Genomic DNA, 24,740 nt, shown 5'->3' with positions numbered 1-24,740 from the left:
GGTTAGTATTTGGACGGGAGACCACCAAGGAAGTCCAGGGTTGCTGTGCAGAGGAAGGTACTGGCAAACCACCTCTGTTAGTCTCTTGCCATGAAAACCCCAAAAGGGGTCGCCATAAGTCGGCTGCAACTTGACGGCACTTTACACACAGACACACACACACATGTGTATGAAAGAATCCCGTAATGGCAATGTAGATGCAAGGCAATTGACACAACTGCTTTTGGAACTTATGTTTGTTTGCGTTTTTGGATTCAAAGTCCTCATGGCAAAGGAGTTGTGTGAATCTACAAATGGGCTGTGTGAATGTGCTGTACGGTGATGGGTTCCTGGTGTCCAAATCACAGGCTGTGATTCCTAGTGGCGAGCAGCCTGGGGAGGGTTCCTAACTATGCCTACAGAGACTATGTGTGTTCAGTAGGCCATTCATGACAGAGATGGTGGGGGATAAAGACTAGAGCTTTCTACGCACGTGCACACATCCCATGGTCCTTGGGTGACCATAATGGTGTTGTTGCCAAAGAAAGATGCAAGCCTTACACACCATAAACTTTAAGTTACCTTCGGAAGCTGTTTGTTGCATACAGGCAGGTCTGAGTCTCTGCTTCCCACACAGCAACTTATCAATGCTGAAGGAAGCAGAGCCTGACACGTATTTTACTCTTGCCGGGAGGGGCCGGCAGCTCTTTAACACAATACAGGAACAAGATCACAGACAGATACAAGTTCCTTACCCGTAAGGTCTTGGCTGCAGGCATGGCTTTCTTCCAAGTTCAACACCACGGCAAACCGGACTCCTAAATGAAGCTTTTCAAGATAAGAGACAGGCGGCATGCAATAACATTGCTCCCTCGAGGCACTTAACGGTCAGTCTTGCTTATATTGCCTTCGTGACTCTCCAGGTGTTTCAGCTCAACTGTCTGCTTCAGACTCTGATTCCTCCTGCGCCAACTTACGTCTTTTGTACAAAAGCCGGGCTGACTTTCTCCTTTGCTGCAATGCCATTCTGCCTTTTTCTCTTCTTCTCTCCACTGGTGGAGGAGACCCTGAAGGTGAAAGGCTTTCTCTTCCCTGTTCTCTTGTTTCAGCCGGCTGATCCTCTGGCTCAGAGGCCCCATCTTGCTGTTCCGGTGTTATCTCTTCAGAGGGAGTGAGGGCTTGTTCTGTCGCCTCTTCTTCTTCTGAAGAGTAATTCTCAGGCTGGCTCACGACACTGTTCCAGTTATCTCCAGAGGCTACTCATGAGAACTATGGAGAGAGTTACCCCTCCCTCAGACTCCACCCCACCCCCAAATCTCCAAGTATTTTCCAATCCAGAGCTGGCAACCCTATTAATGGGGCCATCCTAAGCAGAGAATGCATTGACTTCAATGGACTTAGAAAGGGGTGCCTCTGCTTATGATGCTTTTGCAAGCTACCATATTTTTCCGTGTATAAGACGCCCCCATGTATAAGACGACCCCTATTTTTTGAACCCAAAATTGAGAAACCAGGGGTCGTCTTAAACATGGGGGCCTCTTATACACAGAAAAATACGGGCAGGGAAGAGAGCGGGTGAGGAAGAGCCCGGTTGCTTCTGATGGGCCCACTCTCTTCCCTGAATGTATTTTCCCATGTATTCCGTGTATAAGACAACCAACAATTTTTTACTAAAAATTTTTAGGAAGAAAACATCGTCTTATACACGGAAAAATATAGTATCCATTGGAGTACTGCCTGACTTTTCATTTGCTTGGCTTGCTGGTATGTATTTTTACTAGCTAGAATTTGCAGTTAATAGCACATGAGTTCTGCAATGTCTGCTTGGTATGCATGGAAAATAGGAAGGAGGCGGGATGGTCAACAGAGCTCAATTTAGACTATCGATTTGCTGTAGACGAAGTGGCAGCCCGATATGCCATCGGAAGCATTCAGGAAAGGTTTTTAAAGCACTGCTCTTGAGAGGAGCTCCACTAGAGATCTGAAGCAGGAAATGAATAATAAAATTTAATTTGAAACCTTCAGGGGTGAGATGAATGGGAGATAGGTTCTAACATGCACTTTGTGTCAAGACTCTGCAACAGAAGAAGCCACAGAGTAAGAGAGAAACGGACCATTTCAAATGGTGCTTTGGAGCAGCAAAGGGCTGGTCTCAGTTTTGCACAGTCTACTTCCTTACTTCTTAAAAAAAAAATCCCTATGGCCTACCAATGTATTTTTAATTTACAGAGCAAGAGTGAATACTTAGGACCTTTTAATAGTTAGGAGATAACTAATCTGTATTGTGCTGAGCATGCATTTACGCTAAAATATGTTTCAAAAGAACGTTCTGGGATTGGACTAAGATCATTGTTCTTTGCTAGAATCCCAGCCAGCAGCCAGCATGAGGTGGTCCATCAGAAAGAGACTCCCGTGGTCTGTCGCTGGATGGAGGCCTATGTTCTGCCCCACATGGCTGTAGCATAAGCCCAGCTGCAGGTCCTCGTCCCAAGGATCTTACATAGGGTTGCCAGCTCAGGTTTGGGAAATACCTGGAAATTTTTGGGGTGGATCCTGAGGAGGGCAGGTTTGGGGAGGGGAAGGACTTCAATGCCATAGAGTCCAATTGCCAAAGTGGCCATTTTTTCCAGGGGAACTGAGACAGCGTGGTGTAGTGGTTAAGAGCAGTGGACTCTAATCTAGAGAACCGGGTTTGATTCCCCGCTCCTCCACATGAGCGGCAGATGCTAATCTGGTGAACTGATTTGGTTTCCCCACTCCTACACACAAAGCCAACTGGGTGACCTTGGGCTAGTCACAGCTCTCTTGGAGCTCTCTCAGCCTCAACTACTTCCCAGGGTGTCTGCCATGGGGAGGGGAAGGGAAGGTGATTGTAAGCTGGTTTGATTCTTCCTTAAGTGGCAGAGAAAGTCGGCGTATAAAAACCAATTCTTCATCATCATCATCTCTATCAGCTAGAGATCAGTTGTAATAGCAAGAGATCGCCAGCTAGTTCCTAGAGATTGGCAACCCTAGCCTTACAGTTGGAAAGGCGAACTAGACTTGACAAGGGGGGGGGGGAATCTAAATATATGTGCATGGCTACTTGTTTGTGTGTAAAACAAATAGTGGGTGGGGAAATCGGGGGGGGGGGTTTAAACAAAGTTGGAGCACATGGACAAGGTGAACTAAACCATGCACTTGCCCCTTTCTATGTTCTGTCAATTAAGGATTTTCCTTCCAGCTTAGCTCCAGGAACGGAAGTAGGGTTGCCAGGTCCTCCCTCTTCACCAGCGGGAGGTTTTTTTTGGGGGGGGGGGTAGGTTTTGCGTGCAACGTGCTTATGTCACTTCCAAGTTTAGTCCCGGAAGCGCTTCATCGCGAAGGGGCCCTTTACCACTCGTTAAGCTGTTATTCTCCATGTGTGCAGCCACCTCTCCAAGCAGGCTGCTGGATTGGCGGCCTTGGCGGGCAATTGCCCACCAGTTCCAGAAACCTGGCAACCCTGATCGGAAGTGAGCTGAACTGAAAGAAGAACACTGGAACCATCAGAGCCTGGCAAGGTTAAGCAGAGAGGTAGACTGGGTGGACATCATCTGCTTTAGTCGCAAATGAGCAGAGGTCCGTATAAATATACATGGATCACATTTAGTTTGACCCTAAATGTCAATAGTGGGAGAGAAGCGAAGAGCACAATGCCATTAATGTGCACAAATGCAATTTTCAGGCAGCTCTGCTTTCTTATTGCATTTTGGTGTTGGGAAGTTAGGATGGGTATGAGAACCCCTAACTATTTGTTTTAAGTGGGCTCTAGATCAAATCAAGCCTGAACTGTCCCTAAAAGCTAAAATGATTGAACGGAGGCTATTGTACTTTGGTCACATTATGAGAAGACAAGACTCACTGGACAAGACAATCATGCCAGAAAAGGTTGAGGGCAGCAGGAAAACAGGATGGATCCATGAGATGGATTGACTCTATGAAGGAAGCCACGACCCTCAGTTTGCAAGACCTGGGCAAGGCTGTTAAAGATAGGGCGTTTTGGAGGATGCTGATTCATCGGGCTGCCATGAGTTGGAAGCAACTTGGTGGCACTTAATACACACATACAACTGTTTGTTTGGGAGCAAGGAATACCACAAGTGGCAAAGGCCCAGAGGGGATGGAGAACTACTATTTGAATAAGAGGTCTTGAAAGGTCTATAAAATGTCCACTTTGGCCTGGTCAGGGAAGACTGTAATTGCCAAGGAAAGTCATTACAGGGGGTGAAGAGAACCTGAGTTATTTGAAAGATCTTAATATTGTTTTATTGATTTTATTTTCAAAATGTGTCAGGGAACAGGGCATTAGAGGTAGATGGTAGGATGAAATCTGCCCTGGGTTTGAGTTACCACTTAGCTGTATTCACTCAATACCAGTATAGAGTTTTCTCAACATTACTTAACAGAGGACAGTTGGGGATGCCTTTTGGTATGAAACAGAAGCCGGCCGGTCTACTGGGCCCTTCCTCATCTCACTATCTATTCTAGGTCTCTGCTTCACCATAATCATTCTTAAACAGACATAGTACAAGCCACCTTAATACTATAAGCTTGCGCAAAAACATGGACCTTTACATCTCAATATTGTGTTTTAATGGAGAGGGGCTGTGGTTCAGTAGTAGAGCATCTGCTTGGTATACAGAAGGTCCCAGGGTCAATCCCTGGATCAGGTAAATAGGGTTGCCATCAGACCTGGAGAAGAATATTCTGTCAGTTTAATCAAGGCTTAATGTATGGAAATGGGCAAGTGAAACTTTTCATGGCATGGAGGTGGGGATGCCAGCCTCTTGGGATTACAGCTCATCTCCCGACTACAGAGATCAGTTCTCCTGGAGAAAATGGATGCTTTGGAGGATGGACTGTATGGCATTGTATCTCACTGAGGTCCCTGTCCTCTCCATGCTTCACCCTCAAATCTCCAGGAGTTTCCCAACCTGGACCTGGCAACCCCATTCCCCATCTCTTGCTGGTGGCCAGGGGGGACCTGGCAACCCCTGAATGGAGGCAAACACACCACCTGGTAAATAACATCCCATTAAGTGTCTATGGAAGGGACAGGACTTTTTCTTCTCCGGGTGGCTGGCGACCCTCGTAGATGATGTGAAAAATTATGTGAGACCTGGAGAGCCGCTGCCAGTCAGAGTAAAAAATATTGACCTTGATAAGCCAATGGCCTGATTCAGTATTCAGTAGTTTCATGTGTTTACAGAGGTTGTAAAATACTGCATTTAAGACTTCCTTTTGTCTTCTGTGTTTATTATGAGCCAGCAGAACATATAATACACTTAGTCAAGTGTGAGGGATGATGTGCCCTTTAAAAAAAACCTCATCTTGTAGATTCAGCATCATCTTTGGGGGTAAGATCAGAAGCCTGAGGCTAGATTGATTAAGTGATCAGGCCATGCAGGTTTTCCATCAGCTGGGATGTTTAGCCCTCTCTGCCATTCCAGCGGCTCTAACCTTTTCCTGCTTCAAAACTGCAGCCTCAGCAAACAATGTGATCATTTTCCCTTTTAAAAAAAGCAAATCAGCCCAGTGACCTTCTCAGCCACTGAAGATGCTTGTTTGCAAAATAGTTGTGCCCTCCTGGTCGCAGTCATCCAATAAGTTCACCGTGAAGAGACGGAGAGAGTGTTGGGGGTTGTGGTAGGGATTTTAATCGCATTGGTTGTGCTGGGACATAAAGGGCAATCAAGAGTCTAATTTATAAGGCCACTGCTGGTTTTGGTGAGCTAATGATGCTGTGATAATTGTCGCTTTTAGGAGGTGCAAATTCAGGGCAGGAGAAGGATGAATACTGGTCATTATTGGCTAAACTTATTCACTGTTTTGCCTGCAGACAAGTCTCCTATTGTCATGTATCAACTCACTATTTGGTCTTTCCTGTAGGGTTAGGGTTGCCAGCTCCAGGCTGGGAAATACCTGGAGATTTTGGGGGCAGAGCCTGAGGAGGGCGTGGTTTGAGGAAGGGAGGGATTTCAATACCATAGAGTCCAATTGCCAAAGCATCCATTTTCTCCCGGTGAACGGTTGTCTATCAGCTGGAGATCAGTTGTAATAGCAGGAGATCTCTTTTTAGATCTAGCCATGGATTCCTCTTACTCTCTTTCCCCCCTCTTTTCATTTCTCTTTAATGAGACATCAATGCACCCCTTTGCAGTTATTTTATGTTATGGGCCACAGGGAGGTGCTCTAGCAGGAAGACACAAAAATCTGGGAATGACATTGCCTGCCTCTCAGCATGGACAGAGCAAAATACTAAAATGTTGCAGAACCTTCCTTCCTGCCCCTCACCCCAAATTTCTCTTTGGTTAATACAGAATTGGTTAGGAAGAGACTCCAAATCCCTTTTGAAAAAAATGGATTGTTGGCTTTCAAGGAGAAACTGGGTAAAGAGGAATCAAGAGACTTTCTCTTAACAGCAGTAATCTGGAGCCTTAATTATCACAGCTGCTGAGGGAGAAAGATGGATGAGAGGAATGGGATCAGCCACAGATCCCTTTTCCGCATTTCAGATGGTAATATCAAGGACAACACCCAGTGCGTAGGTGAGTGGGGTGACAACCCTTTGTGAGCCCCTTCAGCCTAATGAACCCCAAATAGGATTGCCAGCCACCCGCAGAAGAAACAGTCCTGGCCCTTTTATAGAGGCTTAATGGGATGTTATTTACCAGGTGATGTGATTTACCTCCATGCGGTGAAAAGCTTCACTTGCCCATTTCTACACATCAAGCCTGGATTAAGGCAACAGAACATTCTTCTCCAGGTCTGCTGGCCACCTTACCATGATCTGTGGAGGTGACCTGAGTCTCATCTCTCCATGAGGTTAGATCAGCAGGTAATCTAAGAAACCCTGTTGTGGCACTCTGTCCCTGGAAATCTGTCCCTTGAAAAGCCTGTGGCTCATAAAGACTTATAATGCCTCCTTGGGAAAGTTTTTAATTGCTCCTTCAAGGGTTGGAGGCTTTGACACCTGTGCTCATGCAATCCTCTCTGGGCAACATAAGTCACATCCCCAGGACCCCCACCTAGGGTTTTCAGGTCCCTCTTCACCACCAGCGGGAGGTTTTTGGGGTGGAGTCTGAGGAGGGCGGGGTTTGGGGAGGGACTTCAATGCCATAGCGTCCAATGGCCGAAGCGGCCATATTCTCCACAGGAAATGATCTCTGTGGGTTGGAGATCAGTTGTAATAGAAGATCTCCAGCTAATACCTGGAATTTGGCAACCCTACCCCCCACCCCAATGGTTTTCATACATGTTGCAGTGCAATCAAGTTGAGCACACAGCAGCTCTCCAGGGTCATAGAAGGAAGTATTTTCCAGCCCTGCTGCCTGAGTCCTGGACCGAGAGACACCAGGCATCGAACGTGTGGCCCTCCTGCATGCCGAGCATGAGTGATAAAACCTCTTTTCTTGAAGGCCCAGCCAATGTAGTGATTTATGGGGCTACTCTGAAAAGGTTTCTTGCATGGAGGTTTCTTTCTCAATGTGCTTAATCCAAGTAAGTATGACAGTTTCCTAGAAAGGTGAAGTGTTTTTAGACAGTGTGTCAGCCAAAAGTCTACTGACAGAGAGAAATAACATGTCAGAAAACCCTGCAACAATCTATTCTCTTTCCACCTTTTGCAGGACATTTAGCTAATGCCAGCACGGACCTCCTGAAGTTAGACCATGAAGAGGAGCCACAGTTAACGGAGCCATATCTTTCCAAACAGAAGAAACTCATGGTGAGGCATTTGAAGCAGCAACAGGGATATTATTATGGCAGGGAAGGGGAGGGGAAGCACTTTGGAGTACAGTGTCATAGAGTCCACTCTCCAACACAGCCATGTTCTCCAGGGGAACTGATCTCTGTTGTCTGTTGAAATTCTGGGAGATCTCTTCCACCTAGGATTGCCAGGTCCCCCTGGCCATCAGCAGGGGATGGGGGGAATCAGGTTGCCAACTCCAGGTTGGGAAACTCCTGGAGATTTGGGGGTGGAGCCTGGGGAGCACAGGGACCTCAGTGGGGTACAATGCCATAGAGTCTACCATCCAAAGCTTCCATTTTCTGCAGGGGAACTGATTTCTGTAGTTTGGAGATGAGCTGCAATTCTGGAGGCTGGCATCCCTATTTCCACCTGGAGGTTGGCAAGTGTTAGACATTCAGCTGAAGCCAGTTGAGTTTGAGCTGAGACCAAGGGGTTGCAAAGCACAAATCATATCCAGCAGTTACCCCCTGCTGGCCCTGTCCATTGCCTTCATAACTACACCCAGTGCTGCTGCCTGCTATTTCGACTGCTGCCCAACGCTACCCTGGAGCGGAGCCCTCCCTGCCTCCTTCTCTAAACTCCCCAAATCCAAATAATATTCCTCTGAGCACCTTTATTGTAGGCTTTCTGTTCTTTTTAACTTACGGTGCTATTCTAACAACATTTTCCATGGACTTAGCCCCACTTAGTAGACCTGAGCCAGCGTGGTGTAGTGGTAAGGAGCAGTAGACTCTAATCTGGAGAACTGGATTTGATTCCCACTCTTCCACATGGGCGGCGGACTCTAAACTGGTGAACCAGGTTGGTTTCCCCACTCCTACACATGAAGCCAGCTGTGTGACCTTGGGCTAGTCAACAGTTCTCTGAACTCTCTCAGCCTCTCACCTACCTCACAAGATGTCTGTTGTGGGGAGAGGAATGGAAAGAGATTGTAAACCAGTTTGATTCTCCTTAAAAGGTAGAGAAAATAAGCATATAAAAACCAACTCTACTTCTTCTTCTGTAGGAGACAGGATCTGAGTAGGATCAGTTTAGGATTGCTCTGTTTGTCACCTAATTCCAGCCACATTAATCTGTTGCAGCAAAAACCAACAAAGAATCTTGTGACACTATTAAGAGTAGCAGATCTTTATTCTATCATAAACTGCCATGGTCTGGACCCCACTTTTCCTGTATCTGGTGGAGTGGGCTATTGTCCATACCAGTTTATGCTAATGTTCAATGCTGTTCCTTAAAGGTGCTCAAGATTCCTGTTTGTTGTATTACCTAGAACTCCTGTTTAACTCCTGTGTAATCCAATTCCCATTTAATCCAATTCCTTGTGCAGAAGATGGGATTTTGACAGGTCTAGAATTTGCTTTTTAACCTTTAAATTATTATAAAAGCGACACCTGCCAAAATTCCCTGTTCTACAGGGTAAGGAACCATTAGCGTTGCCAACTCCGAGTTGGGAAATTCCTGGAGATTTGGGCGGAGAGCCTAGTGCAGGCAGGGTTTAGGGAGGGGAGGGACCTCAAGGGTTTATAATGCCATATAGCCCACCCTATGAATCTGCCATTTCTCCAGGGGAACTGACCTCTGCAGTCTGGAGATCAACTGTAATTCTGGGAGATCTCCAGGCCCCACCTGGGGGTTGGCAACCCCATCAATGGTTATCCTATTATCACTTATGTGTGATTCATGTATATTTATAGAATGGACATGGAATGAATGATCCTGCAGTGCTGTCTCTGGTTGTTGCACTCCAAGCGGGGTTAGTCCAGGCATCACATTCCAAGACAAAACGCATTTACTCTTTCAATTTCTATTCCAGCTAATAACCCCATGCTAGAATGAATTTACACACACACAGTGGTAAAACATAGATCCTTGATCATCATCTAGTTTTCTACTTCAAAATAAGTCCCTTTTTATTCAATAGAGTTTACTCCCAGGAAAGTGTCTTTAGGATTGCAGCCTTTGATAAATGACTGGAGCCAAGAATCCAGTTCCCCCAAAAGGCCTTGCTACCATGCCCTGATGCTATATATGCCAGTTCTCCAGATACATTTTTGGTTTGTGGGTTGGCAAATGGCCAAACTGTGCCATTTAAGTGCCCAGAATTCCTTCCTCTGAGAAGTTGATTCAGGCACAGAGTTTTGTCCTCCTCTGCAGCTACTCACCCTACCTAGGGTTGCCAACTGCCTGGATTTAAAAAATGCCCAGGTGCTTTAACAGAGGCTGAATTGTATTTTATGTGCTTCATTTATAGCTTGCCTTTCTCGCTGAAACTGTAGGCATAATACAAATTTTTTTTTTTACAAAATGCAAGCAAAGCCGCAAATGAACAGTGTAGTAGGACTAGGATTACAGAATTGGAAAACGGAACTAAGGCATGACATAATCAGACTATAATGCAGAAAATGTGTTACAGAGGTAAAAGACAATGCAATAAAAGGAAAGTGGTGCATAGAACAAACATTGCAGTAGACAACAATCCTATTCCCTTATAAAAGCAACTTGCTGATGAGATCTTATTTAACAGGTGATGTTGTCTAACTCCATATTTTGAAAATCTTCAGCTGCCCGTTTACTCAAATTAAGCCTCTGCTAAAGGGACAGGACATTCTTCTCTAGGTCTGTTGGTAAACCTACCTAACTGTGAGATCAATGCTCCTTGTGTCTCCACCACAGCAAAATATTTTTTTCCCAGTTTGGACTTATTTTGATACAGCTTTTAATATTTTACCTAGAGCCTCCTGAACACCTCTTTGAATTGGAGGATAACTAAAATAATGTGCCGATCCTGATGAGGTTTTAGTTCCATCTTTTAAAAAATAATAATAAAAGACTTCTAGTGTGCAAATTGATTTGTAAGGAGATTATTTGCAGGAATATAGTCTCTGCTTGCTTGATTAGCTTGGTATGAAGATTTCATTATTTTCATTCAGGCCAAAATCCTGGAACACGACAATGTGAACTACTTGAAGAAAATCTTGGGTGAGCTGGGAATGGTGCTAGATCAGATTGAGGCTGAGCTGGAGAAGAGGAAAATCGAATACCAAGGTATGTATGGTGTTTAATCTTCTATGACAATGATAGTCTAGGATTGTAATCTTAAAGAGTGCTAAACCCTTCTAATTCCATTGAAGTCAATTGGCTTAGGAAGGTGTAACTCTGCTTAGGATTGCACTGTTGGTCTGCTAAAACTGATAGTGGAGGTGACGGCTTTGTACCGAGGGAGGTCCACAGTCTTCAGAGATGGGCAACTTCCAGCCACCATTCTTCCATTTAGGCTCTCCATTGGCAAACTGGGTTCTGGGTCCTCACTCACAGGCAATGTTTGCCCTTTGAAGCGTTCCCAGCCATCAAGACAAGATTCACGTGGCATCCTGTTTCTCCACTGGTTCTTTTGCTCGCCTTCTCCCTGCCGTCCCCTCCTCGCAGGGCAAAATCGGGCATCTGCGTACATTGAATGGATGACTGTTTATTCTTCTATACCTGGATATCCAGCAGTAATGGTTTTCAGTGATCCTTAGCAGAGTTGCTTTTGGGCCCAAGGTGAATTACTAATGTAATGGACCAAACTTGTCAGGTGTGCACACAAAGTGAGCTGTTGTTCACTGGACAGTTCAAGCTACAGCACTGTAGGGCGGGGGACATAAGAAGACCTGTAGAGGGAGAATGAGTAGCTGCATTTAAAATATCATTTGAATTGCAAGTAGCATGCACAAAGCTGCCTTGATTCAGACCACTGGTCCATCAAAGTCAGAAATGCCTGCTCAGGCTGGCAGTGGTTCTCCAGGGTCTTCGGCAGAGGCTTTTCACATCACCTACCACCAGAGCCTTTTAACTGGAAATGCAGGTGATTGAACCTGGGACCTTCAGCATGCCAAAGAGATACTCTACCATAAGCCTTGCCCCACCTGGTAATACTTCTGGGTACTCCTCCACATGAAGCCTGCTGGGTGACCTTGGGCTAGTCACAGTTCTCCCAGAACTCTCTCAGCCCTCGTAGAGGCAGCCAGTGGTAAATCACCTCTGAACCTCTTTTGCCTGGAAAACCCTATGGGGTCAACATAAGTTAGCTGTGACTTGATGGTACTTTCCACCACCAAGGAGCTGGCTTCAGTGCCAGCAAATAACATAATGGTCCTTCACCATCATCACCCATTCACAATAGAGTTTCTAGAGCGTTCAGTGAATACATTCTTTCCAGGCCTCTATGTTGGTGGATCCCATGATGTCATCCTCCTCCTTTTTTCCCCTTATAAAACGTCATATTCTCAAACAAAGCATCCTTAGTGCCAAAAATTCAGGCAAAATATCACTCTGGTCTTTGGGGAAAATCAGATACAATCCATGAACACTGTCCATTAACACTGAGTGATTGGAGAAAGACCTCCTTGTAGCCCTTCATCCAAAGTGCTGCCTCCATCAGTTCAGTTATCGCACTATTGCAGGTTTTCTACTGCAGTGGCAACAGGTAAACATTGTTGTCTTACCCACCCATACAGGGAGCAAAGTTCTACAGCCGCCAGGCCTAGCTGGTGATTAGAATGACCCAAGAGCAGCTTCAGAGGTTATAAATCTGTGAGTTATAAATCCATGCAGTCAGGCAAATTTGCCGTTGCTTCCAGGTCTGGTTGGCAGTGCAAGAGTTTAATATCTAAAGCAATCTTCTAGCACAGCCTTCCCATTCTGCACCATCAGCCAAATCTAAATGTAACTGCACTTTAAGCTAGCTTTGACCAATTGTAATGTTCAAGCTATTCTGAATGTATATCCTCTGGGTGCATTCTCAGCTGCACTTTACTGTTTCTGTGAGAAGCCAGCTTAGCTGTAGTCGCCTGGCCTGGTTTACACACAAACTACAACATACCAAAAAGGGACGCCAAAGATTCTGAGACATTCCAGTACTCATTCTCAGTTCATGTTGGATGGCACCAGGCCTCCAAAAAACCCTTCCACAGTCCCACTGTTCAGTTGGTCCTGATCCTAGCTCACTCTGCCCAGATAATCATGTGGTTTATCTGCTTGGTTGTGCTTAGTAAATTGGAGAGGGAGGGGACCATCAGAACACAAGAGAATGGTGAACCCATCTGTCTGCAGCTGCTTCTGTATGGATGTTCTAGTTTGGCTTCCAAACCGGAGCAGGGTTTTTTTTGTAGCTTCGACACAATGTCGTCCCCAAGTGTCCACTTTCTATATTTTCCCCTGCTTTGTTGCAGTCTTTCCCAAACCTGGTTTGGTGCAATCTTTTTGGAAAGATCATAGTTAAATAGGTGGGGCCTGGAGTTCTCCAGGAATTACGACTGATGTCCAGACTACAGAAAACAGTTCCCCTGGAGGAAATGGCGGCTTCAAAGGGAAGATTCTAGGGCATCACATCTCCACTTAGACTCCTTCTTTCCCCAAACAACGTCCTCCCTAGATATTGTTCCCAAATCTCCAGGAATTTCCCAAGCCAGAGTTGGCTATCTTATAGTTGAAGCATGTTTGTATCTCATGTGGATGGGAAAGTGCCTGTTTTTTCATGTTCCACCCACTTCAAAAAGGATGTGTCACTGGCCACCAAGATTAGGTTAATTCATGCCATCGTATTCCCTATTACTATGTATGAGTGTGAAAGCTGGACAATAAAAAAAGCTGACAGGAAGCTGACAGGACTCCTTTGAAATGTAGTGTTGGAGGAGAGTGTTATGGATGCCATGGACTGTCAAAAAACAAATTAGTGGGTTATAGATCAAATCAAACCTGAACTGACCCAAGAAGCTAAATTGACTAAACTGAGGCTATCGTATTTTGGTCACATTGTGAGAAGGCAAGAGTCACTAGAAAAGACAGTCATGCTAGGAAAAGTGGAAGGCAGCAGGAAAAGAGGAAGACCCAACAAGAGATGGATTGACTCAATAAAGGAAGCCACAGCCCTCAATTTGCAAGACCTGAGCAAGGCTGTCAAAGACAGGACATTTTGGAGGACATTGATTCATTGGGTCGCCATGAGTCGGAAGTGACTTGATGGCACTTAACACACACACCCTCTTCAGCACCATTTTCCTTCCTCAGCTCCCATGCCACAGCTGCCATTTCCCTCTACAACCAGAGGATATTTTGGGCTTTTAAAAATGGTTAATAACACTTTGCTATAGAATTTTAACATTGTAGCAATGTTTCAACTATTTCCTCTGAATTCCCAGATTCCATTTAAAAAGACTCTAGTCTTTTCCATTGTGGAGACATGCCTTTCCCTTTATGTTTCCACAATGAAAGAGGTTAGAAGCTTTCTTTATGGGCCAAAACCCCCCTCCAAAACCTGAAATTCAGAGAAATTAGTGAATAGATCGCTGGAATGTTATAATGCTATAGCAAATGTCAATTGCTGATTTTTTTAAAGCCTGAAAAAGCCCTCTAGTTGTGGTGGGAAATGGTAGCTGTGGAGGGCTTAGGCAAGGAAAGTGCAAGGAAAATGGCCATGTGGATGCTCTGTTGCCATTGCACATGCCTCTGTATTCATATTGGCAATGAAAGCATCATGGAGGATAGCTGCTGTGTGGAAACTGTCTCTCTCTCTCTCTCTCTCTCTCTCTCTCTCTCTCTCATTCACAAATGAAGTCTTAAAAGGGGAGAATGGTAGAAATTAAGGAGGCTGGACTATTCCATACTGTGTTCAAGGGAGGCATACTAATCTACCCTCTATTAAAATCTCATTAGCTTTTCAGCATCCAGACAATTGCTTAAGCCGGTCAGGTAACTTAACCTGGTTGTGTGGATTGCTCCTGTGGTTGTGCAGATTGCTCCGGTGGCCTGCTTGCTCATGCGTTTACAGATGTTGCCTGCGCATGTGTATGGATGTTTGGATAATGCATTTGAATTGCCCGCAGTGGGTTTAACTGGTCCCTAAACCCTGTCATGACTGTCATCATGTCTGAATGCAGCCTAGGTGTGTGTGTGTGTGTGTTAGGTAGCTTGGAAATCTCTCTGGGCCCTCAAATCTAGGAAATCCTGGCAAATGGCAAATTGAGGTTTTGAAAGTGGGAGATGTTAAGTCCGCGTGGGAAGGATTCACGAGATCCGAGACGGAGTTCAGTAACACAGCTTTATTTGATTTCAGCACAGAACTAACTAACTTACACACTGAACGTGCCCTGCTTATATGCCCCCCTGGCTGCCTCCGGCCACTCCCCCCCTGATCTGTGATAGGGGGGAAATACCCTCTCGGTGACCAATGGGACCTGCTGGCTTAGGGCCAATAGGATCCGTTTGCTTGACCAATAGGGTGAGCAGGGTTTAGGATCCTTCGACAGAACTCAAGCTCCTCCGCCTCCCTTGATAACTCCCCAATTATATACATACACAACACCCCTCCCCCCTAGGTCCGAGCAGCCCCCCCCCCACTGTCACTCTAGGAGCACACAAAGTCCCGGAGGTAACTCGGCTGCGAGCGATTCCACTGGGAACGGCGCGGCATTGGGATGGGGGACGATGGGCGATCTGTCGCTCCCGGATCGGTCTTATCCTCGGTGGTTGGGCTGTCATTAGCTGGGCTGAGGTCCGGCGCTGGCAGCGGCAATGGCTGTTCCGGTCGCTCTGGTTGTTCCGGCTCCCAGGCGGCAGGAATCGGCGGCGGCGCTGTCACTGCGGCTGCTTCCTGCAAGTCGACGGGGCGGCGGCGTAGCTGATCAATGTGACGCCGCAGGACGCGCCCCTCCGGGGTGGCGACCCGATAGGATAGCGGGCCGGTGGCATCCTGGACCGTGGCTGGGATCCAGGCGGGGCCCGCTCCGTAGTTTCGGGCGAACACGGGGTCGTCCTGTTCCATGACCCTTGGGGAGGCTGTCACGTCTTTGCGGCCCGGGTACTCAGGCGCGAGGTCGGGGTGCAGCCGGTCGAGCATGGTTTTTGGCCGGCGACCCATGAGGAGTTCTGCGGGGCTTTTGCCGGTCACGGAGTTGGGTGTGGTGTGCTGGGCTAATAGGAAATCCACTAGCCCCCTGTCCCAGTCACGGCGGTCGATGCGTCGCAACGCATCCTTTGTCGTTCGGACCATCCGTTCTGCCTGCCCGTTGGTGGTGGGGTGGAACGGAGCCGAGGTTGTGTGGTGGATCAAGTTCCTGGCCAGGAAGTCTTTGAATTCGGATGGCGTAAATTGGGCCCCGTTGTCGGAGACCACAGTGTCAGGCAAGCCATGGGTTGCGAAGACTTTGCGCAGCTCAAGGATGACCACACCCGAGGTCATGGAACCGACGTCGACCACCTCCAGCCACTTGGAGTAGGAGTCCACGATAATCAAGAATGTCTTACCCTGGAACGGCCCGGCAAAGTCTATGTGCAGGCGGGACCAGGGTGTGCGGGTGGACTCCCAGCACTGGGTCGGTGCCCGAGGCATCTCCAGGCGGGACTCCTGGCAAGGTTGGCAACGGCTCACCCACTCCTCGATAGCAGCGTCGATGCCTGGCCACCACATGTAGCTTCTTGCCAGAGCTTTCATGCGCACGACCTCTGGGTGGCTAGTGTGTAGAGCCTCCAGTGTGCGCATGCGTAGCTTGGCCGGAATCACGACGCGGCTCCCCCACAGTAGGCACCCCTTTTGTAATGAGAGTTCGGTCTGGCGGGAGGCGAATGGTTTGAATTCCCCGTCCGGCCGGGTCACCGGCCACCCCTTCCCCACCCAGTTAAGGACCCGGGCGAGGGTGCGATCCTTCGCTGTGTGTGCGGCGATGTCCGATGCATGGAGGGGAGATTCGGGCAGCGACTCCAGAAGCATCACCTCGCAGGCAGGAGCAGGGTCAGCATCGGAGGCTTCCAGCGGCAGGCGGCTGAGGGCGTCGGCGTTGCCGATGGACTTCCCAGGCCTATGGACGAGCAGAAACTCGTAGGCGTTCAGGAAGATCGACCAGCGGAGCATACGGGGTGACAGGATCTGCGGCGTTTGGCGATCTGGCACAAACAATCCCAAGAGCGGCTTGTGGTCTGTCACAACGGTGAACTGTCGTCCTTAGAGGAAGTCGTGGAATTTTTTTATGCCGGCCACGACGGCGAGTGCCTCCCGGTCGATTTGCGCGTAGTTCCGCTCCGCGGGGGTGAGAGTCCTGGAATAGAAAGCGATCGGGGCCTCCCGGCCGTCCGGCAACCGGTGCTGCAGGACCGCACCGACGCCGTAGGGAGAGGCGTCGCAGTTAGCACTACCGGCAGCTTCTCGTCGAAGTGGACGAGCAGGCTGGCCGAGGAGAGGAGGCCCTTCACGGCCTCGAAGGCCCTCTGCTGCGACTTGCCCCACACCCACCGGGTAGAAGTGTCCAGGAGATGGTGGAGGGGTTCTGCAACCGACGCTTTGTTAGGCAGGAAGGCATGGTAGAAATTCAAAAGTCCCAAGAATGCCTGAAGTTCCTGCTTACACTTGGGCGGGGGAGCGCTATGGATCGCTTTGACTTTCAAAGGGGTCGGGTGGACGCCGGCAGCATCGATGAGGTAGCCCAGGAACTCTACTTGCGGCAAGCCCAGCTGGCACTTCTCGCGTTTGACGGTGAGCCCCGCGGCTCGGAAACGGCCGAGAACCTGGCGGACGCAGTCAACGAGCTCACCCTCGGAGGCAGTGGCAATCAGGACGTCATCGAAATATGGGACGACGCCGGGCAGGCCCTTCAGGAGGTCCTCCATGATGTTTTGGAAAATCCCCAGGGCAGTGCTGACCCCAAACTGCAGGCGGGTCACCCAGAAAGCGCCCCGGTGTGTGACGATGGTCTGCGCCTCTGCTGACGACTCGTCAACCGGCAGCTGCTGGTACGCCTGGGCCAGGTCAAGTTTGGCGAAGACCCGGCCCCCAGCGAGGGAAGCCAGAAGGTGGCTGACGACGGGCACGGGGTATGCGTGACTCTGAAGGGCCCGATTCAGGGTGCACTTGTAGTCTGCGCAGATGCGGACATCCCCGTTTGGCTTCAACGGGGTAACAATCGGCGTTTCCCACTTCGCGTTGGGCACTGGAACCAGGACGCCCTGGGCGATGAGCCGATCGAGCTCCGCGTCAATCCGGCCCTTCAGAGCGAAGGGGACACGGCGGGGCTTCAGGCGGATGGGGGCGGCGGCTGGATCGACGAGGAGGCGGACAGGCGGCCCCTTGTAGCAACCCAGGGGGCCACGCCAAACATCCTCGAACTCGGACCAGACAGCCTCGAGCGACGCCAGACTAAGGTGGTGGAGGCCCGTGATACGATCGAGGTAGCGGAGGCCCGAGATGTTTAGTCCAAGGGCCTTGAACCACTCGAACCCCAGCAGGCTGGCGTGGCGCCCCTCGACCACGACGAGGCGCAGGCGGCTGGTGAGGGGCCCGTATCGCACGGACACATGAGCAACGCCCAACACCCGAACACGGCGGCGTTGGAAGTCTGTGATGACGAGGCTGGAGGGCTCCAGCTCGGGCAGCGGGGCGCGCTTGGCGAGGTCCTGGAAAGTGTCCTCAGAAATGATGGAGAGGGTGGACCCGGAATCCACCTCCATCTCGCAGGGGGGCCCCTCAATGAAAACGGTGGTGGAGAGCTTGCTCTCGCCGTGGACCTTGTGCAGGCGGAGGGTGTGGACGCGGCGCCGGTCGCGAAGTCCACGGGACGGGGACCCGGAGTCGTCGTCGTCGGAGAGGGCGTGGACTGGTCGGGTGGCGCCATCCTTCCTCTCCGGGCGGGACGGTTTCCGAGACGAACGGCAGACCTTGGCGATGTGACCAGCTCGGCCGCACGCCCTGCAGAGGGCATCTCGGAAACGGCACGTGCGTCGGTCATGGGGGTCGCCGCAGCTGGCACATGCCCTCGATGCCGGGCCCCGGGGCTTGGGCGCCCTGGCGGACAGTTTGTGGGCCTCGTCGCCGGAGTCGCCATCACTGGCGTGGCTAAAGTGGATGGGGGCAGCCTCCTTGGGCCCCCTGGCAGCGGGAACGGTGGTGAGGTCCCCCAGACGCTCGTTCCGGTCCTCAGACTCTGCTGCGGTCGCTTCCTCGACGGCCGTCGCCAGCGTTGCCTCTTTCTTTCCCTTCAGACGGCGGCGCACTTTCGCGTCCCTGAGGCCAAACACGAACCGGTCCCGGAGCATCTCGTTGAGGGCTGAGAATGCGCAGGATCTGGCGATCTGGCGGAGAGCTGCGAGGTACTCGGCGGCGGTCTCTCCAGGCCGCTGGTTGCGGAGGTGGAAATCGTGGCGGCGGGCCAACACTGTGGGCTGCGGGGAGAAATGGCCAGCTAGCGCCTTCATGATGGCATCGAAGTCGGTCGCCTCGAGCTGCGCGGGGGCCACGAGGGTCTCGGCCAGCTGGAATGTCCGGGGCCCGCAGACGCTGAGGAAGACCGCCCGCTTCTGCACGGCATCCGTGAATTTGTTCGCCACCATGAAGAACGAGACGCGGGAAGCGTAGCTTTCCCAGTCGCCGGGGTTGGAGATGTCGAATGCCTCCAGAGATCCGGTGGTGGCCATGAGGGCTGTGAGTGCGTCTCTCCCAAGAATCCCAGGGAATAAGCAAACGGGCCGGCTGCCTGGACACAGCTAGTGCGTGGAGCGAGGCTGCGGGCCAGCCGGCGTGTGATTCAGCGTGGCGGACCGGGCTGCCTACCGGTCACTGTGGATGGCGAGGCGAGTGATTCAGCAGGTCAGCCAGGCCGCTCCCAGTCTTCGTCGCCACTGTTAAGTCCGCGTGGGAAGGATTCACGAGATCCGAGACGGAGTTCAGTAACACAGCTTTATTTGATTTCAGCACAGAACTAACTAACTTACACACTGAACGTGCCCTGCTTATATGCCCCCCTGGCTGCCTCCGGCCACTCCCCCCCTGATCTGTGATAGGGGGGAAATACCCTCTCGGTGACCAATGGGACCTGCTGGCTTAGGGCCAATAGGATCCGTTTGCTTGACCAATAAGGTGAGCAGGGTTTAGGATCCTTCGACAGAACTCAAGCTCCTCCGCCTCCCTTGATAACTCCCCAATTATATACATACACAACAGGAGAGATAGCTAAACTCACAGCAGGGAACCCTAGAGACATCTCTTCCCAGCAAAGACAGTGGAGTATTAACCATTAGCCTTTCTTCTGCGTAAACATAACATTTCTAATAATGGCACCCGTCAATGCATTTGAGGGCTGGCCTGCACCAGGCCTTTGCAAAGGGCTTTGACAGTCATCAGGGTTTCTGCCCCTCAAACCACTTCCATCTTCTTCACATGAAGCCTGCTGGGTGACCTCGGGCCAATCACAGTTCTCGCAGAACTCTCTCAACCCCATCTACCTCACAAAGAGAGGAAGGGAAGGCAATTGTAAGCCAGTTTGAGACTCCTTAAAGGTAGAGAAAATCAGGGTATAAAAACCAACTCTCCTCCTCCTTCACTGCAGTGTGCTTGAAAATGCCTTAACTAGTATAGGTGAGCTACTTGCAGAAGCACCAAGGTGATAGACTTCACAGTAAGAAGCAACCTGTAATTAGGAGTGCAAAATGCTTCTAACTGAAAAGAGTCATGGTCTCAAGGGCTGTTTTTGGATGTCTTGTTTTATGTTGAAAAATTGCATGTGCAAGAGCATGAATAACTTTGCTTGGAAATCTACATTAACTGAACACAGGATTCCTCTATGAATTTTTTCCTCATTGAATATTGATATTCTCCAACTCACCTGCATTGAGAAAAGCGCAGAAGAATGATGCTTGTACTCCTTTGAGACACGTCATACATGAACTGTTCCCTTTCTTCTTTCACCTTTGGGTGCTTTGTTGTACATTGTATGTCTTTTTTACTGTTGTATTTGTGAGTTGTATATACCTTATAGTTGACTTAGAAGTTTGATGTATAAGGTTAGACATAGTAGCATATAAAGTTATTTTTGCACTCTAAACTTGATTTCGCTCCTGTACTGATTTCCTAACCTCCAGGTACCAACTGGAGATCTCCTGCTATTACAACTGATCTCCAGCCAGTAGAGCAGTTCACCTGGAGAAAATGGCCACTTTGTCAATTGGACTCTGTGGCATTGAAGTCCCTCCCCTCTCCAAACCCCGCCCTCCTCAGGCTCCGCCCCAGAAACCTCCAGGTATTTCCCAACCTGGAGCTGGCAACCCTAATCAGGGCCCTGTGTAGTGATTTCCACTAAGAGAAGCAGAACAAATCATGCAAAACAGCAACAATGACAGAATTAATTATGCAAAGTAAGAAATGATGCAAATTTGCCTATATTGCAGTACTAATTCTGACATCTGCATCAATGAACAGTATGGACAGAAGTCACCCTCAATTAGAGTTGCCAGCTCTGGGTTGGGAAATACCTGGAGATTTTGGGGACGGAGCCTGAGGAGGGCGGGGTTTGGAGAGGGGAGGGACTTCAGTGCCATAGACTCCAATTGCCAAAGCAGCCATTTTCTCCAGGTGAACTGATCTCTGTCGCCTGGAGATCAGTTGTAATAGCTTGAGATCTCCAGCTACCACCTGATGGTTGGCAACCCTAGGCTCAATGCATAGTGGGAAATGTACCTCTTTCAAGACAAGTATAGTGTGACATCTCTCTTTAATTATTTGTATTTTGTCTCCCTTTCTTCCTCGATTAGGGAGAGCTCAATCCTTTAGGCCATAATGTTAGAGTTACCACCAGATGTCAGGGACGTTTGCACAGTGGTTGATTTCACAGGCTTCAGAGTCTGTTGCAAAGGTTAAATGTTGGCAGTAGCTTTATTCAGTTCTGCCAAGACCAATAGGGAAACAGTATTGTAGAAGGGAACAGAGGCCCTGACAGGTCTTTTGCTTCTCATGTAAGACTAAGGTTGCTAACCTCCAGGTGGAGGCTGGAGATCTCCAGGAACTGCAACTGCTCTCCAGATGATGGAGATCAGTTCCTCTGGAGAAAATGGCTACTTTGGAGGGTGGACTGTATGGCCATTTATGCTTAGTTATCAGCTGTGCGATCTCTGCAGAAATGCCCCGTGTCTTCTTTTGAGTTATTCATGAATTTTCCGTCCTTCAAGGGTCACCCTGTGGCTGCCCCACACTTGCCCCGCGGTTTCAGAAACTTCTTTTATCACGAATTTAAATTTTTCCTCGATCTCAAAGCAAAGCCAATTGGGGCAGTTTTCATGAATAGTCTCAACTTTGGGTTTTCTCTTCCCTCGCCCATTGTTGCTTGTCCCGCCCTCACATAAGCTATCCCAGAGAAACCATTTTAATAAGTCGCTTAAAGATCTCGGAATGGAGCCAGCTCTCTCTCCCCCCCCCCGCCCCCGCCCCCAATGTGTCCTCTATGGTCAGCTTCAGCAGCTGGAACGGAGATGATCAGATGAAAGAATCCCACTGCTGGGCTGGCAGAGGAATGTTGATGAAGGTGCAGGCTGATTAGCTGGGGAGGCAGCAGCAGTGGCCATGGGGCAGGAAGTCTCTGGCGGCAAGCCACAGCAGGGTTTTTTGGGTTTTAAATTGCTGTTTTAACCCTTAATTTAATAGCATTTTAGCGATAAAACACTAAAATATTAATAAATTAATCATATCATTAAAGCAGCAATGCAAAACAAAAAGCTGCAGTTCGCCGCCAGAGGCTTCTTGCCCCATGGCCAATGCTGCCTGCCTGTCCCCCCGCCCCCAACACCTCATAAGCGTTCTCTGGTCCAGGAGCCGACAAGGGGCAATGGATGACCGCCACCGCAGCTCGCAACCTGCCGGCCGTCAGCACCCCTTGGCAGCCAATACAGAGGGGAGGGACTCTGATGGTCTGCATTTTTGCTAGGTTTCATCATTGCTTTAACTTACTCCTGCTACTCCTGGATATCTTTGGGGCAATAAGCCCCCATGCCTAGGGCTTTTAAGATTCAGATCAGAAAACTGTGTCTACAGAGCGGCAAATCCTTCAAAGCATAAATGGCCTTAGGCATTAAACCCTGCAGAGGCCCCTCTTCTTCCTAAATCCTGCCCTCCCCAGGTTCCACCCCCAAATCTCCAGCTATTTCTCAGTCCTATGTAAGGCCATTGTTGCATCAAGCACTACAAGATAACTTAGCTAATTAATAAAATAAATTAGCTGATTGATGCTTTGCATTCCGCATTAATCTGTGGGGTTGACATGCAAAGGCTGACCGCTGGCTTCCTCCTCCTTGTTGTGAATTTGATGGAAAAGAAACAAAGATTCAACAGCACAGCGTTAACAAAATGCATCTTTCTCCATAGCTGGCAGCCCCGGTCAAGTTACCACCATAGACCTACTGCCAGAAGATCCTGTAATCATAAGAACATAAGAAAAGCCATGCTGGATCAGCCCATCAAGTCCAGCAGTCTGTTCACACAGTGGCCAACCAGGTGCCTCTAGGAAGCCCACAGACAAGACCACTGCAGCAGCACCATCCTGTCTGTGTTTCACAGCACCTGATCAACTCCAGTGTAGAGCAGTTGAGGGTCTAATTGAGTTTGCTGGGTAAAATATTGATCTCAAGTCTCCCAATGAGATTTGCAATTTCTTCTTACACTGTTTCTGTTGTGGTTTTGTTCTCCAGGACAGAAGTGTGAACTCTGGCTTTGTGGGTGCATTTTCACCTTGGCTGACATCTTGCTGGGATCCACCCTGCACCGCCTCAAGTTTCTAGGACTCTCTAAGAAATACTGGGAAGATGGCAGCAGGCCCAACCTACAGAACTTCTTTGAAAGGATACAAAAACGCTTTGCCTTCAGGAAAGTTTTGGGAGATATACACACCACCCTTCTCTCAGCTGTGGTACCCAATGCCTTCAGGCTGGTCAAACGGAAACCTCCGTCCTTTTTCGGCGCCTCCTTCCTCATGGGATCTCTAGGGGGGATGGGGTATTTTGCTTATTGGTATCTAAAGAAAAAATACATCTAATGCTGGCTGTTCCGGTGTTTCGTTTGGTGTCTCTGTGCTGTGTTGAAACCATGATGAATCCTCAGTAATTGTAATGAAAAAATTGAAACCAATATGAATAATTATACTGTTAATGTAACATTCCATAGTCTAGAAGTAGAAACTTATACTGCAAAGAAGCGAGTCAACAAAAATAGTCAACTTGTTTTTAAAAAAAAGAAGCCTTTTTTTAGGTTTAACTGTTATAAAGACGTGTATAAGGCTTACACAACCGCCGTAGAGCAAAACTGCCCTCTAGCACAGTCAAGCGCCATCAGAAGATGTGGTAACCCCCAGCAAAACAGAGGTCAAGCAGGGGGGTTCTCTTCTGTACCTTTACACTCCCCCCCCACACACACACACAAACACAGTCTGTTGGTCACATAGCACATTTTTTTCACGGGTGCAAATAGCAGGGAATTTTCCTCCTCCGAGCTATGGTGGTGACATGATGAGACTGAGTCTTTTTATAGAAAGGGAATGAATGTGATCAATTAAAACCCAGTCGTTGATGAAGTTCTGGTTTCTGGTGGAAATGAAATCTTTCTCTCTCTCTCTCTCTCTTTGTATCATTATTTCCATTCAATCAAGTATTTTTATTGACCTGCGCTTAGAATGTATCCACTTTCTACTTCTATTTTTTTAATTTTTTGTATCTATAGCTAACAGACAGTGGTCTTTCTGATTGTAATCTTGATTTCGACAATGAATTCTGTCTTACCGAGGTGTTCGCCTCCAGCTTCTTTCATGAATTTGCCAAGCATCGTTCACCAATGGAGCCTTTTCCGGGACTCTTTAACAACATGACTCTTTTCATTACGTTTCAAGCCATTTCCAAAGGAGTTCTGTTATTTGGACTCTTGTGTTTCCTCTTCCTTTCAGAGCTTTTTTTCAGTCACTGTTTCGCTGTGTATTTTCTTAGGAACACTTTGCACAGAACAAAAATCACGGTTTTCACTTTCTTGTGCCTTTTGCATGTCAGAAAGAATAATGAGCATCACTGCTACTCACGCTTAAAAAAACCCTCTGAGATCCTAAATAAACCATATGGGAGGAGTAACTGCTTTACATTTCTAAATATGTTCTGCATCAGTGGACTCATTTCCAAAAGTATGTGTGAGTATTTGTGTGTGTGCACTTGCATGTATGTA

The 24,740-nt window shown here is 48.6% G+C and overlaps 1 protein-coding gene across 1 annotated transcript in view; it reads left to right on the top strand.

Moving 5' to 3' along the window:
* Positions 1 to 23,793, top strand: part of GDAP1L1 (ganglioside induced differentiation associated protein 1 like 1) — a 56,165-nt gene extending 32,372 nt beyond the window's left edge. Inside the window, exons 4-6 of the mRNA XM_056844102.1 lie at positions 7,629 to 7,726; positions 10,681 to 10,795; positions 23,228 to 23,793. Of these exons, the coding sequence (XP_056700080.1) occupies positions 7,629 to 7,726; positions 10,681 to 10,795; positions 23,228 to 23,571 (557 nt within the window). The 3' untranslated portion in view covers positions 23,572 to 23,793. The remainder of the gene's footprint in view (positions 1 to 7,628; positions 7,727 to 10,680; positions 10,796 to 23,227) is intronic.
* The last annotated feature ends 947 nt before the right edge of the window (positions 23,794 to 24,740 follow it).

Source organism: Euleptes europaea, chromosome 2 (assembly GCF_029931775.1).
Source record: "Euleptes europaea isolate rEulEur1 chromosome 2, rEulEur1.hap1, whole genome shotgun sequence".
NCBI classification, from domain to species: Eukaryota; Metazoa; Chordata; class Lepidosauria; order Squamata; family Sphaerodactylidae; genus Euleptes; species Euleptes europaea.
The sequence above is the reverse complement of the archived record's forward strand: the minus strand, read 5'-3'. Positions and strand labels throughout refer to the sequence as shown.